Source organism: Bos taurus, chromosome 8 (genome assembly GCF_002263795.3).
Source record: "Bos taurus isolate L1 Dominette 01449 registration number 42190680 breed Hereford chromosome 8, ARS-UCD2.0, whole genome shotgun sequence".
Taxonomy (NCBI): domain Eukaryota; kingdom Metazoa; phylum Chordata; class Mammalia; order Artiodactyla; family Bovidae; genus Bos; species Bos taurus.
The window spans coordinates 60,116,022-60,130,531 of NC_037335.1; the positions used below are offsets into that span (position 1 = coordinate 60,116,022).

The following is a 14,510-nucleotide window of genomic DNA, read 5'->3' on the forward strand; positions in this document are numbered from 1 at the left end:
GCCACTCCGTGGATGCCCACAGACAAGCTCCCTCCAGCCCTCCTGCCACCTCCAGCCTACTCTTGTCTTCCTTATCTCTCAGGGCGTCTCTCAGGGTGATACGATATCCACCCAGAAAACCCAGAAGCTCAAGCATCAATCCATAGTCTCCTCCTTTCTCAGCCATCTCTGCCTTCAGCCCGATGTCCCCAGGACATCAGCTCCAGGCTGTCTTCCTGACCACCCACATGGCTCAGGCCCCATCCCCGCTTCCTCACTTCCTGTCCTCGGGCGTGGGCACTTCTGCTCTGTGCTCTATCTGGAGCCACATGATCTTCCATTTCTCAAAAATAATACTATCTTTTAAGTTCTAACTCATGTTCATTTTAGAAGTATTGAACAAGGTTGGAAAGAATAATTAAGAAGGCAATATTAATCTGTAAATCCATCACCTTTAGGAAACAATTGTAAGTTAATATTTTGTCCTAATTTTCCAGGAATTTCTTTATACATACTTATCCATATATCCTTAAGAAAATATCATTTAAAAATTGAGATTATATTGAGTACAAAGCTACTTGTTCTACCTTTTTTATGTTAATTACAGTGTGAGCATTTTCCATCATCAATTATTCTTCAAAAAATAAGATTTACAATGGCTGGGTCACAGTCCATCATTGGGCTCCACCAGAATTTACTTACACATTCTGCACCAGTTAGACATTATGAGTCTTAGAATTTTTTGTTACCAAAAATACCTCTGTGATTAATGACATATAGATAGATAAATAGACAAATCTTTGTACCTGTAACAATTTTCTCTGAGTAATTCTTAAAACTAGAGGTGTTGGGTCAAAGGGTGTGAAGTTTTCATGTCTCTTAACTGATACCCAAACTTACTTGGCAGGAAGTTCATACAAATTTATTCACACCCTCCCCAGCTGTGTATGATATTACCTGCTTCACCGCACTATAGTTAGCGATATATGTTAGAAAAGTTCTTTGCCAGTTTCATGGGTGAAGTATGGTGTCTAATCAGTGACCCTGCCTAAAGGAAGTGTGATTGTAAACTCCCGTCCCCACAGCATAAAGTCCAAACTCCTGTCATGGCATCAAAGGCCTAGCAGAACATCTCTGCAGAAGCTTCGCCCGGGCTTGGTCAGCTGTGGGCTGCGGGCTGTGCTGCTCTCCTCTGTGCCTCTGTTCTGACCAGCAGAGGAAGCAGGAAGACAGACTGGAGGGTACCTGAGGGCTCAGACAAGCACTGTGCTTACCTACAGGGCGCAGGAGAGCTGGCCTGCTGCTCAGCGGCTGAGCTCTCCCATCACACAAGATGGTACCACTGAGGCCAGAGGGGGCAGGGAATGGAGATGCTGTCAAGCCTGAGTCCGTTTCCTCTGTGTGTTCAAACCTGGGAAGAGGCCGAGCTCCAGGAAGAGGTGGAAATGGCAGGGTCTTAGTAGGTGGGTTGAAGACAGGTGAAGCAGAGTCTCCCCAAGGCCACATGAAGCCTGGACGCTCGGCAGGGAGGCAGTGGAGCGGCTGCTGCTAAAGCGACAGAGGAAGCCAGACCCTCCGCTGCTCCGGTGACCAGTGTCCCAGGGCCTGGGCTGGGCTGGAAATCGTGGAGGCTGGGCCTTGGCACTGCCTCTGCTGTGAGCTCCCCAGGCGCTAGACTGTGCCTGTCATCTGTGAACTTCATCTCAGCTCTGCTCAGATTTGGGGAGGACCCCAGGCTCTGCCCTACATTGATGTATTTTCTGTTCATTTGAGAAACCGGTGTGGGCTTGGGGTTGGGCAGGGCCAGACCTTGGGACAGAGTGAAATCCCGTATTACTGGCTCTTAGAGCAACACTGAAATAAAGCAGGTGGATCACAGTGAGAGGTGCAGAGTGGGGAGGCTTCCTGGAGGAGGTGTCATTCAAGATGGGCCTTGAGGTGGGAGAGGGGTAAATCAGGAGTTGGGGATTAACAGATTTACAGTACTCTATATAAAATAGGAAAACAACAAGGACCTCATGTGTAGCTTAGAGAATTTCATTTTAAAAATAAAAAGATGGGCCTCGAGGATCAGGCAGTCCTTTTACACATGTAGCTGTGTGCTGGGTGGGAGCTGCCTTGTGGGAAGAACCAAGAAGGGCACAGAGCCGGGCATTACTGTGCGCAACTTTTGCCGGGTTGGTGTGTGCAGTTGACAGGAGGGAATCTGTGGGGCACAGGGCGGGGAAGGGGATTGGTCATGACCAGCAGGGCCAGGCTACAGGGGTCTGGAATGCCCCCAGTGAAGCCCTTTCATTTCATCCTGAGAGCTCTGGGAGCCATTCAGGGGTTTCAGCCAAGAGAATCATGATCAAATAGACTTTTCCGAAATAACCCTTTGGATGACCCTTGGAGGATACATTGAGAGAAACAAGACTGAAATTTTGAGGACAGCAGGGAGGCTGATGGGAAGACGCGGGGACTAATGCTGAGAGCTGGCCCAGGGCTCTTGCCTGGGGAAGGAACAAAGGCGGAATTGTGAGCTCAGATCTGTGGCAGGAATAGTGGGAGGTGGTGCTGCCTTTCTGGGTTGAAGATTCCAGACCCCCAACCCTGTGCCCTATCCATCCTCTCTGTAGGCGAAGGCAGACCTGAGCTGCTAACCTGCAGGAGCCCTGGCCTCCCTCACCTGGAGGTCTGTATCCTGCCCCACACCTTCCTGGCAGCCTCCTTCACTTCCTTGTTCCTCAGGCTGTAGATGACGGGGTTCAGCATGGGTGTGACCACAGCATAGAGGACCGTGAAGACCTCATCAGAGATATGGGCCTCCTTGCTCTTGGGTTTCATGTACATGAAGATGACAGTCCCATAGAAAAGCATCACCACGGCCAGGTGTGCTGAGCAAGTAGAGAAGGCTTTGAGGCGCCCGGCGGCTGAGGGTACCCTCAGGGTGGTGGCCAGGATAAGCGTGTAGGACAGGCAGATGAAGGCCAGGGGCACGGGCAGCAGCAAGATGGCACCCACCAGCAGGAAGACCTCACTGATGGACGTGTCACCACAGGCCAGCTTCAGGACTGCCAGGATCTCGCAGGCGAAGTGACTGACCACACGGTGGCCGCAGAAGGGCAGCCTCATGGCGATGACTGTCTCAGTCACTGACTTGCAGAGACCAAGGACCCAGGCGGCTCCCGCCAGCAACCAGCAGAGCCGGTGGCTCATCAGCACGGGGTACCTAAGTGGCCAGCAGATGGCCAGGTAGCGATCATAGGCCATGATGGTGAGCAGCAGACACTCTGTGGAGCCTGTAGACAGACCCAGACACATCTGGAGTGCACAGCCAAGAAAGGAGATGGTCTTCTGGGCTGACAGGAGGTGGACAAGCATCAGGGGCACAAAAGTGGACGTGTAGCAGATGTCCAGGATGGAGAGATTGCCCAGGAAGAAGTACATGGGTGTGTGCAGGTGGGCATCCAGCACGCTGACCGCCACGATGCCTGTGTTCCCCAGCAGGGTCACCAGGTACATGGCTGAGCACAGAGGGAAGAGCAGGTGCTCCAGGGCAGGGTAACCTGAAAATCCTTTCAGGAAGAACTCAGACACCTCTGTGCTGTTGACTGGCTCCATATCACAGAGCTCTGGAGGGACGCACGGCTAGGAGGCAGGGAAAGAGGGTGCAGGGTTTATGGGTGAAGCGTATTGCTAGGGCCTTTTCGATCCCTGACACACTTTCTCTCTGAAACTCTGGGCAGTCCCCATACTTCTTCCAATCTTCAATAGATCCACGTGAAAAATGAGGAATGAGGTGGGTCAGAATTTCTCTAAGAGAGTGTTAATGGAAATGTGGGCAATCTGAAAAAGCAATTTGAAACAATGTTGGATTAATCAAAAGCAAAGAATTAACTGCGGAACTTCTCAGAGTCGTTAACACACCACTGTGATTGGTGACTTTCTGAAAGTGATGCAGAGAGTAGGTAGTTCCCAAACTTATTTGACCATAGATCCTCCTTTTACAGAGCACCCGTTAACCTCCTGCAAATAAGTATTCTAGCAGCACAGTTTTGGGAACAATGGGCTGGATGGAAGGTCCTCAAATCTTAGAATCACCTGTAAGGATTACATGGGAATCACCTAGAAAGTTTGTGAAAACAGAGTTTCTATCTTATTCAGTCTGAGTGATGCTGTTCTGTTTGTTAGGGCACCACACTTTGAGAATTACTGGGCTAGATGGTCTCTGAGGGTCCTCCTGGCTTTCAGGAAGTCTTGAGTTGTATCATACTGTTCCCACGGATGAAGATGCCTGTCTCATTTATCCCCCAGCCTGCAAAACTCTGACTTGCCTCTGCAGTCAGCTCTGGTCTCCATGCATGAAGCACATGTGCTTTGTATTGGAGGGGCTCCTGGCCTCTGAGCCTATTAGGGGCTCGTCCATAAATCCTGTGAGCCCATAAATCCTGCTCATCAGCTACTGTGGATTGACCTTCAGAATTCATCCTCATCATATTCATTGGAAGGACTGATGCTGAAACTGAAGCACCAATACTTCGACCACCTGATGCAAAGAGCTGACTCATTAGAAAAGATCCTCATTCTGGGAAAGATTGAAGGCGGGAGGAGAAGGGGAAGACAGAGGATGAGATGGTTGGATGGCACCACTGACTCAAGAGACATGAATTTGAGCAAGCTCTGGGATTTGATGATGGACACGGAAGCCTGGCATGCTGCAGTTCATGGGGTCGCAAAGAGTTGGACACGACTGAGCAACTGAACTGACTACTGATGTGCTTTTGAGTGAAAGTTTGATGGACCTTTCAGCCTGCCTCCTGTTTTCTCTTAACCTGAGCCAGGGCTCCTTGGGCTTCATGAACTCCTAGGCATCAAATTGCAATAAGCTCTGAGAGATTAATCCATTGGAGCTCCCACTGTACAGGTAGGGAAACTGAGGCTGAACAGCAGGTTCCTGGCAAGATGAGTCTAGAATCCTGTTCTAACAGCAAGACAGCTGTACTGAGCTCATAGCAGATGTTTGCTTCTGTTAAACCCCAAATATTGGTTGGTCTTTCATCACCCTAGATGGACATCTTTCTCCTAAGTGTCTCCCCCTACTCCCAATCTTCTCACCAGCTAAGGAGCAGGACTTAAACATTCCCTCGTGTTTCGGGCTCTTGGAACCCGTGGGACACACTGTCTAAGCCTGGTCTGGGCTGGGCACCAGTCCTCTCAATGCCACCCTTGCGGGAGACAGTTTCCTTCTGTTAGTCCTACCATGTTTATTGCTTTCAGAATCGAGAAGGGATTGAGTTCCTGTCACACCCCAGACAGGGTGCTAGGCATTAGCGGAAGGAATGAGAACACATGTGCTTCCAGGCCAGGAAGCCTCAACCATTCCCTGATAATAATCCTCTCCAGTTCCTAGCTGAGCCTCATCCTGCTTTTCTTGGCATGCCTCTAGTGACGGGAAGGTTACTCCCTTAGACACACTTTTCTTTTTGCTGTCAGGCCACTCGGCGCGTCACGAAATCCTTCCTAATGTGGACTCTCTCTGGGTCTCCCTGGGCCTCCACCACCAAATCAAGCCCATGCTGGGGCCGTTGTGTACTATGCCATCACATGCACAGATGCGGGGTCCTGAGCTTTGCGTGCTGCCTCAGGGCGGAGGGGCCTTATGCAGCAAAGAGAGCACTGGCCTTGCCCTGGGATGTCAGATAGAAGGCCGCTCAGCCTTCTGTCCTGGACTGTCGGCCAAGAAGATCTGGGAGGAGGGAGGTGGATGCAGGCTGTGGGACTCTGCTTCCCTGAGCTGGGCCAGGGAGCTTCGTTTGCAGAGCCCACAGTGTCTTTCAGCTTATCTTCTGGCCAAATGCTATGTGAAAACCAGTTCAAGTGCCACTTCTCCTGGGAAGCCTCCCTTTATCCTCTCCCAGCCCAACTGAACCCTCTGTCCTGTATGCATCACGGCCGAGTGTGTGCACCTGGAGGATGGTGCTCACCTTTCTCACTGGCTTCCAGCCTGTTGCTTAGCCCCACCAGCATGCAGGGAGCTCTCCCTCTCCCCTCCTCACCCAGATTCTGAAGGCCAAGCTGAAGCCCCTAGCCTGGCCACAGCCAACTTTTTCCTGTCCCATTGCCACTTCCTGAGGCTAAGACACATTGGGAATGAGCAGCTGGCTGCTCAATCCGAGTGGCTCCTAGCCTGGATGACACCTGTCTGAACTGGGAGGGGGCTTGCAGATCAGCAAGACCACCCCTTGGTATGTATGGGAGAAATGAAACTCAAAGAAGGAAGGGGCTTGCCCAGTGCTGCACAGTGAGTTAGAGCGGAAACCAGGGCTGCAGGAGTTCCCTGGGGCTCCTGATCCCAGCCCTTTCCTCTGCCCCATGTCACCATTTTTTTACTTACCTTCAGCCTCTTCCAGATCCATGTGCCTTGTTTCCTGGAAGATGCTTCTGAGACCAGGAACCTTCACTGGCTGTAATCAGGAGAAAACAGGTCCAAGAAGCAGGTCTGAGCCTCCTCTATCCAGGGAACCTCAGTGGTCAGGACCCAGAGTTTCACATTACGGGAGCTTTCCAAACTAAGAAGACACACCTAGGCTGTCGTAGAGTTTAGTGAAGTGTTTGCAATGTGATACAGTGAAGTGGAGCTCTTAGAATTTGGGAGAAGTAGACCAAGCACTTAGAATGCAGCGCATTCTCTGCAATGTGTCAGGGTTGGTAGAACTAGGAGATTCTGGTGGGCTCAAGGCTGAGCAGGGTGCCCCGTGGTTCACTGTCAGCAGCCAGGGACTGCCCGCCCAATCAGCTCCCAGCCCCATGCTGGCTGACAGCCTCCTGGGGAGCAGGGACCTTTCAAAACTCCCTGCACCAGGCAACCGCACCATCCCCAAGGCAATTTAGAGGCAGAAGGGGAAATTCACCCAGCTTAGAAACTTTGGGGTACTTCAGGGATGATGTCCCAAAGACCCAATTACACAGAGTCTACTTAGAGATCTTAATTGGTGTACAAAAGTTGGGGGAGGTGGCTCAGGGCCAGGAATCCACCCTCACAGGTCAGTCCTCAGTGTGGGCCATGAACGTGTACAGGATCAATAAATGAATGGATGGATGGATGCACAATTAAGTCAATGTATAGGCCACTCTTGGTGAATACATTTAAAGACATTGGGGTGACTGAATGAACAATTGATAGGCAGTTTCACCTTTAAGGGAAACTCTGTCCCCATTAACAGCCACACTCCATTTCCACTCAAGTTTCTTCTGGCCCTCAGTTCAGTTCAGTCGCTCAGTCGTGTCTGACTCTTTGCGAGCCCATGAATCACAGCATGCCAGGCCTCCCTGTCCATCACCAACTCCTGGAGTTCACTCAAACTCATGTCCATTCATTGGTGATGCCATCCAACCATCTCATCCTCTGTCTTCCCCTTCTCCTCCTGCCTCCAACCTTTCCCAGCATCAGCATCTTTCCCAATGAGTCAGTTCTTCGCATCAGGTGGCTAAAATATTGGAGCTTCAGGTTCAGCATCAGTTCTTCCAATGAATATTCAGGATTGATTGCCTTTAGGATTGATTGGTTTGATCTCCTTGCTGTCCAAGGGACTCTCAAGAGTCTTCTCCAACACCACAGTTCAAAAGCATCAATTCTTTGGTGCTCAGCTTTCTTTATGGCACAACTCTCACATCCATACACGACTACTGGAAAAACCACAGCTTGGCTAGACAAACCTTTGTCGGCAAAGTAATGTGTCTGCTTTGGAATATGCTGTCTAGGTTTGTCATAGTTTTTGTTCCAAGTCGCCAAGTGTCTTTGAATTTCATGGCTGTGGTCAGCATATACAGTGATTTTTGGAGCCCAGGAAAATAGTCTGTCACTGATTCCATTGTTTCCTCATCTGTTTGCCATGAAGTGATTGGACTGGATGCCATGATCTTTGTTTTTTGAATGTTGAGTTTTAAACCAGCTTTTTTGCTCTCCTCTTTCACCTTCATCAAGAGGCTCTTTAGTTCCTCTTCAATTTCTGCCAATAGGGTGGTGTCATCTGTGTATTTGAGTGACAGTTCAATAACCTTCTGTTGGGAAAGTTCTGTGGAGCTACAGAGACAAGCCCCTAAAGAGTCCTGCCTTCGAGGCACCCACATTGTTATGAAACATTGTGGACACAAAGCAGAAGGGCTTCAGTTCAGTTCAGTCGCTCAGTCGTGTCCCACTCTTGTGACCCCATGGACTGCAGCATGCCAGGCCTCCCTGTCCATCACCAACTCCCGGAGTTTACTCAAACTCATACCCATTGAGTTGGTGATACCATCCAACCATCTCATCCTCTGTCGTCCCCTTCTTCTCCCACCTTCAATCTTTCCCAGCATCAGGGTCTTTTCAAATGTCAGTTCTTTGCATCAGGTGGCCAAAGTATTGGAGTTTCAGCCTCAACATCAGTCAGAAAGGTTTACATAGCAAACAAACTGTGCCAACAAAGTGTGGTGGGACACAAAGGAGAGAGCCCCTTTAAAAAGCTAGGAAAGGCTGTGTTCAAGTGATGGTGTCTAAGGTGGCTTGAAAAAAAGTTCCAGATCTCCCCAGGGAACAGCATGAACAACATACAGAGATGTGGGGAGTACTGACAATGTGGAGAGGGGTTGGTGGTGTGCAGCGTGGATAGAACATCAGGCTCACAAAGCGGGGGCTGTTTTCTGGGGGCCCAAGGACTCAGCTGAAGAATGTGGTCTTCCTTCTGTGGTAAGAGGGAGGCACCATAGGTTCTTGGGTGGTGAATCAGCCAGCATCTGGCCAAAGTAGCAGGACCAGTGTGTGATGTAAGGCTTTGTTGTGGAGAACAGAGCTGTCATTTGTGGGAGCTGTAGGAGAAGCCTGTGCCATGCTCGGCCTCTGCGCTTGGTGTTGCGTCTGAAGCTGTGCTCCGGTGGGTATGGGGCAGGTGGGGACAGACCAGCGCTCAAGAGGACACGGTGGGACCCATGTCAGGCCCTCATTGTCTTGGATTCAGTGACACTGGTGACCCACAGGAAGACCTGGCACTCTCTGATTGGAGCTCCCTTCGCTCGGGCCTCAGAGCAGCTGTAGGTGGCCTGGCAGGAGCCCGAGGGGCTACACTGACAGCAAGTGAGGGCTCCACCACCTCAGCGCGGCCTTGCCTCTGCCTTTCCATTTCTTCCAGATTCTCTCGTGCTCAACCTGAACCCAGAACCTGAGAGCAGAGTAAGCTCTTGGAGGGCCGGTGGAAACCTAGCTGGATACTCCAGTCCAGAGTCACACAAGCCAGCTAACCAGGGCTCCCTGGGGTGATTAACCTGGAAGCAGCCAGTGAGGCACAGCTGGCCAGAGAATGGAAGCTCTAGAACTCTCTAGTAGCTCCTGGGTTGACGGTAGGGTAGTGGCATTGTCACCAGGCTCTTCAGGATTCCTTAGTCTTACCCGTCCCTCCAGAAATGGGGTAGGTGGGCATCCCCAGGCCTTGGTGTCCGCTCTGGCCTGTGCCCTGAATGATTGGCCAAGGAGGTAGAAGTAGAAGTAACAGGTAATTTCTGAGTGGAAGCTGAAAGAAACCACACAGGCTTTGTCATCTTCTCTTCTTCTTTTATCATTTGACCAGTAGTGTGCATAAGGCAGATGCTTTATCATCTTGAGGCCCACAGGATGAAAAAGATGAAGTTGATCCCCCGTCCAAAATCTGATGGACTTGGAGAGTGAGCAAGTGCACTGGGATGACCCAGAGGGAGAGTATGGGGAGGGAGGAGGGAGGAGGGTTCAGGATGGGGAAAACAGGTATACCTGTGGTGGATTCATTTCGATAATTGGCAAAACTAATACAATATTGTAAAGTTTAAACATAAGATAAAATTTAAAAAAATAAAATAAAATTAAGCAGAGAGAAAAAGAAAAGAAATAAAAAAAAAGAACCTTTGTGTTTTTAAGCCTCTGCAATTTTGAAGTCACGCCACAGTATAACTAGTTCCCCAGGTGGTGCTAGTGGTAAAGAATCCCCCTGCCAATACAGGAGACATAAGAGACCTTGGTTCGATACCTGGGTTGGGAAGATCCCCTGGAAGAGGACCTGGCAACCCACTCGAGTATTCTTGCCTGGAGAATACCATGGACCTTTAAAGAAGCCTGGAAGACTAGAGTCCATAGGTTCCCAAAGATTTGGACAGGACTAAAGTGACTCAGCACACACACACCTGCCTGATGGACTTGAGAACAACAGGAGAGCGGGCCATCTTCCTGGAGAGGAGGTCTCCTCTCAGCAGAGCTATGGCAGCAGCTTTCATCTCTGCATTCCTTAGGCTGTAGATGATGGGGTTCAGCGATGGGGTCACGACCCCGTAGAACAATGCAAGAAACTTATCCAAGTAGAGGTCCTTGGCCTTGGGCTTGAAGTACATGAAGGAGATAGTCCCATAGAAATCACCACCACTGTGAGGTGGGCAGAGCAGGTAGAGAAGGCTTTGTGCCGGCCGGCAGCAGAGGGCACCCTCAGGATGGCAGTGAGGATGAACACGTACGACAGGATGATGAGCAGCAGTGGGGGCAGTGTCACAATAGCTGAAGACACCGTTAATATCAGTGCATTGAGAGAGATGTCCCCACAGGCGAGTTTCAGCACTGCCAAGATCTCACAGAAGTGGTTGATGATATTGTGGCCACAGAAGGGGAGGCTCCAGGTGAGATTGGAATGGAGAAGGGAGTTGGCAAAGCCTGCCCCCCAGCTCAGCACCACCATCCACATGCTCGTGTGCCAGCTCATGAGCTCTGAGTAGCAAAGCGGCTGGCAGATGGCCACGGACCGGTCACACGCCATCATGGCCAGGAGCACGCACTCCGTGGAGCCTAGTGCCTGGGTCAGGTACATCTGCAGGGTACAGCCAGAGAAGGAGATGGTGCTCTGGGTTTCCAGGAAGTTGACCAGCATGAGAGGCACGAAGGAGGATGTGCCAGAGATGTCCATGAGGGCGAGGTTGCTGAGGAAGAAGTACATGGGGATGTGCAGGCGGGAGTCCAGCATGTTCAGCCCGATGAGGAGGGCATTCCCCAGCACGTTCACAGAGTAGATGCCCAGGCAGAGCACAAACAGGACCATCTCTAGGTTGTGGTGGTCGTGTAGCCCCAGCAGGACAAACTCTGTCATGACCGTCTGGTTTGCCCCACTCATCTCAGTCTCCATCCATCTCATTTCGCTCTTTTCCTATCTGCACCATGAAGGTGTTGGATTAATCACCAGTGGGCCTGGGAGCCAAGTAACGTGGATGTGTGACCTGGGGCGGGTCAGCCCTGCCTCTGGAACTCAGTTTCACCATCGGTACAATGAGAGAGTGGACTTCAGGTCTGCAAGCCAGCCCCCTCAGTTCTGTAGTTCTGGTGTAACTTACAGGAGATGGTGGTCCATTCTTATCTCCTAAGCTCTTCTCTCTTCTCCCCAGGCTGACCTAGGGGAGACAAGAGAATACATTTTTGTTTCTTGAGCTCCTTTTAAATCTGCAGTGCTCTTGGTTATTAAGAGGAAGCACGTTTTCTAGGTTATGACTTCATGTGGTTGAATGATGCCCACAGGATTTCAGATTCATTCAGTTACTGAGAATTTGTTGAGTGCCTACCCTGTGCAGGGTGTTTAGGTGCTGGGCTATATCAGTAAGAAAACTATGTGGACAAGAGATGCCACAATTATAACAAGTGCTGCTCCTCTTTCTCAAATTAAGTGGGATGAGCTTGGGAAGGCAGGTGGATGATGAGTGATGGTCACCTCATTCCTTTGGGCATAAAGGTTGAACATTTCTACTGCAAAAGATGTACAGCCTTATGCAGGTGTCTCTCCTTAAGATCGCAGACCATGAATTGATTTTTAAAAGAATATACAAGAACATACTTATCCCAATAGAGCCACCGATCACAACATTTAACTCTGGTCATAAAAGCCAGTTGAGTATCTTCTTGGCCTCCATATAGCTTTTTAGAATAAATGATATTGACAATAATATTACACAGGAGGGAAAGGTAGGTTCTAATCTGGCAGAGGTGTCCTGGGTCACTGACCCACTCTATAAAGGGAGGGTGGGAAGCTGCCACAGTCTTTGCCCAGGAGCCTCCATGTCTCTTCTGAGGTGGGCTCAGCCCCTTGGGAAATGCCAGTGTCTGGAGGGAGCCAAGTGTCAAGTGTCAGATGGAAAGCTGTCTTGTGGCCCAGGTGACCCCCTGCTCTTAGGGATAAATAGGAGCTGATAGTGAACTTCCCTCCCTCCATCTCTTCACTCCTTGATGGACGTGAGGCCAATGTCCTATGACAACATTAGAGTCCTCTCTGTCCTTCAGCAATGGTTCCCTCCCTCTCATTCTTCCTGTAGAATTGCATCTATCGTTCAAATCAGCCGGTGAGCTTAACTCTTCCTAAATAAACCATGTCTGTCCCCAGAGCCATAACTTTGCCCAAGAAGTTCCCTTTTGAAGGCTTGTCCTCCCTCTCCTCCCCACTAGGGGGATGCTTCTTGTCCTCTTCAGAGCCCAGCTCCTCTCTCCTCCTCTCCCACCTGCCCCCTGCACAGTTGCCTGCTCCCTTCTTCCTCCCACAGCCCTTGGCCACCCTCCCTGTTCTTGTGCTGCACACCTGTCTCCTCTGTCACACCTGAGAGCAGCCTCTGTCTACTTCGTCCAGGCACCTCATACTGTGAATGCTTCCAAGGCCAGTCAGTCAACAGATAGTCAGCTCAAAAACCCAGCACTGCATGACAGCTTCATAACTATGTATACCTCTCCAATATTGACCAAGTCACTTGGCCTGTGAGCCCCAATTTCCTTTTGAAAAGTGGGGATTCTGTGTATCGAGATGAGACTCAATTTAAAAGTACCAGTAAATCACCTAGCGGCAAGGCTTCAGGTCAGAGAGTGAGCCTTCAACCATGGCACCTGCTGGATCTGTGCTCTCCTTCTCCCAGACAAGACCTCCAGCATCTGTCAGGACTCCCTCTCTCCCCAGAGCTTGTGCTGGTTTTCCTTCCTCCAGCCTAAATCAGGGTGATATTGTTAAGGAAGTTTCTGGATCACATGGGGTAGGTGATTAATCTGGATCAGTCATTGACCGTAAATCTTACCCATGCAAACATTTGAAGGTAGGGATTCTCTTGCTGAAGTTTGGCAAACAGGTGAATAACTGCCTGAGTGTGATGGCTTACTAATTCGCACATCCAGGATATTATTATGGAGCACCTACTATGCACTGAGTGCTGGCGACACAGCAGAGGCTTACGTGCCTTCTTCCCTCGCAGTGTTTGCAGGCATCCCCTTTCTCTTGGTGACCTTGATCCTATTCCCTCCTTTCACTTGGCTTTTGAAACATCTAGATTCTCTTTGAGTCTGGAATGTAAAGACAGAGTAAAACTTGATGTCTGGAAAGCAGAAGTTAAAAGGGCAGGTCTTTCCCAGGTTATGACTTCATGTGGCTGGATTAAGTCCACAGCTTCATTTCAGATTCAAGTATAAGACCTTTGTCTATGTCCAAGAGTCCTGATAACCTCCCATTCCGACACTGGACACAGGAGTGGGGCTGTTTCCAGGCAAGTAAATGGTAGGAAACCACCTAACTCTGCATTTCTCTCCCCAAACTTGTCTCCATCAGAGAGACTAAGTGGGAATGGCATGGACATCGGAGGGCTTTGTCATCAGGCTCTGGCCTCCCCTCAACCCCGCCTCACCTCCTGCACCTTCGGGCATGCCTCCCCACTTCAGCAGACCACACTCCCCATTGGTGGACAAACCCCACTGGCTCCTGTCCCCTCCTTTTCCCGCTGCTTTCCTCAGGCTGGAGCACCTTTCTCTCTGTACTCATCCTCCAAGGCTCAGCTCACACCCACCTCCTCCCTGGGGCTGCCGTCTCAGATGTCTCCACAGCACTGACCATCCTGACACCATGATGCTCACACAGTCATTAGCACGGTTTGTTGTGCATGTCATTCTCTCTCACACAATAGACTGTGAGCCACGGAAATCACAGGGCTGTGTCCAATTTACCCCCAACCTCCCCAGCACCCCACACAGGAGCTGCCATTTCAGATCCTGAGCTTTCCTTCCGCTAAAATCCTGATCCCCGATTTCCTACTTTGAGATGACCCTCCTTCTCCTTCCCCCATGTGCACACACAGGATGTGATCACAAGGACGAGAGCTTTGGGGGTGCCATCTCCTCCATGCAAGAACAACTGCTCCCTCTCAAGAGCTAAATGAGGAGACAGGTGGGTTTCCTTGCAATTGAACCATCTGATCAGAACACATTCATGGAAATCAGGAATAGCCCATGAAGCTGTAGGCTTGTCACGCCAAAGAAATAAGACTCTGTGTAGAAACACCATGCTGCCAGGTTACTGCCAGCTTGGACTGCAACATGGGCTCAGGCTGGCACCACAGACAGCAACTGTAGCTCTCTCGGTCCATCAAGATGAGCTGAGTTTTGGCTATATTCAGAATGGATAACTAACAAGGACGTATTGTAAAACACATGGAATTGTACCCAATGTTACGTGCCAGCCTGGATGGTGGGGAGGGTGAGGGGGAGAATGGGT

General features: G+C 50.3%; 2 protein-coding genes across 2 annotated transcripts; both read right to left on the minus strand.

The window, feature by feature from the left end:
* Positions 1-2,643: 2,643 nt before the first annotated feature.
* On the minus strand, positions 2,644-3,582 carry OR13J1 (olfactory receptor family 13 subfamily J member 1). The gene has a single exon (NM_001390278.1). It carries the CDS (start codon positions 3,580-3,582, stop codon positions 2,644-2,646), a length of 939 nt encoding a protein of 312 aa, NP_001377207.1.
* Positions 3,583-10,131: 6,549 nt separating this feature from the next.
* LOC100337274 (olfactory receptor 2S2-like) lies at positions 10,132-11,138 on the minus strand. Its single transcript, XM_010807975.2, is given in 2 exon segments — positions 10,132-10,373; positions 10,376-11,138. Coding segments are annotated over 2 exon segments (1,005 nt in total).
* Between the last annotated feature and the right edge of the window lie 3,372 nt (positions 11,139-14,510).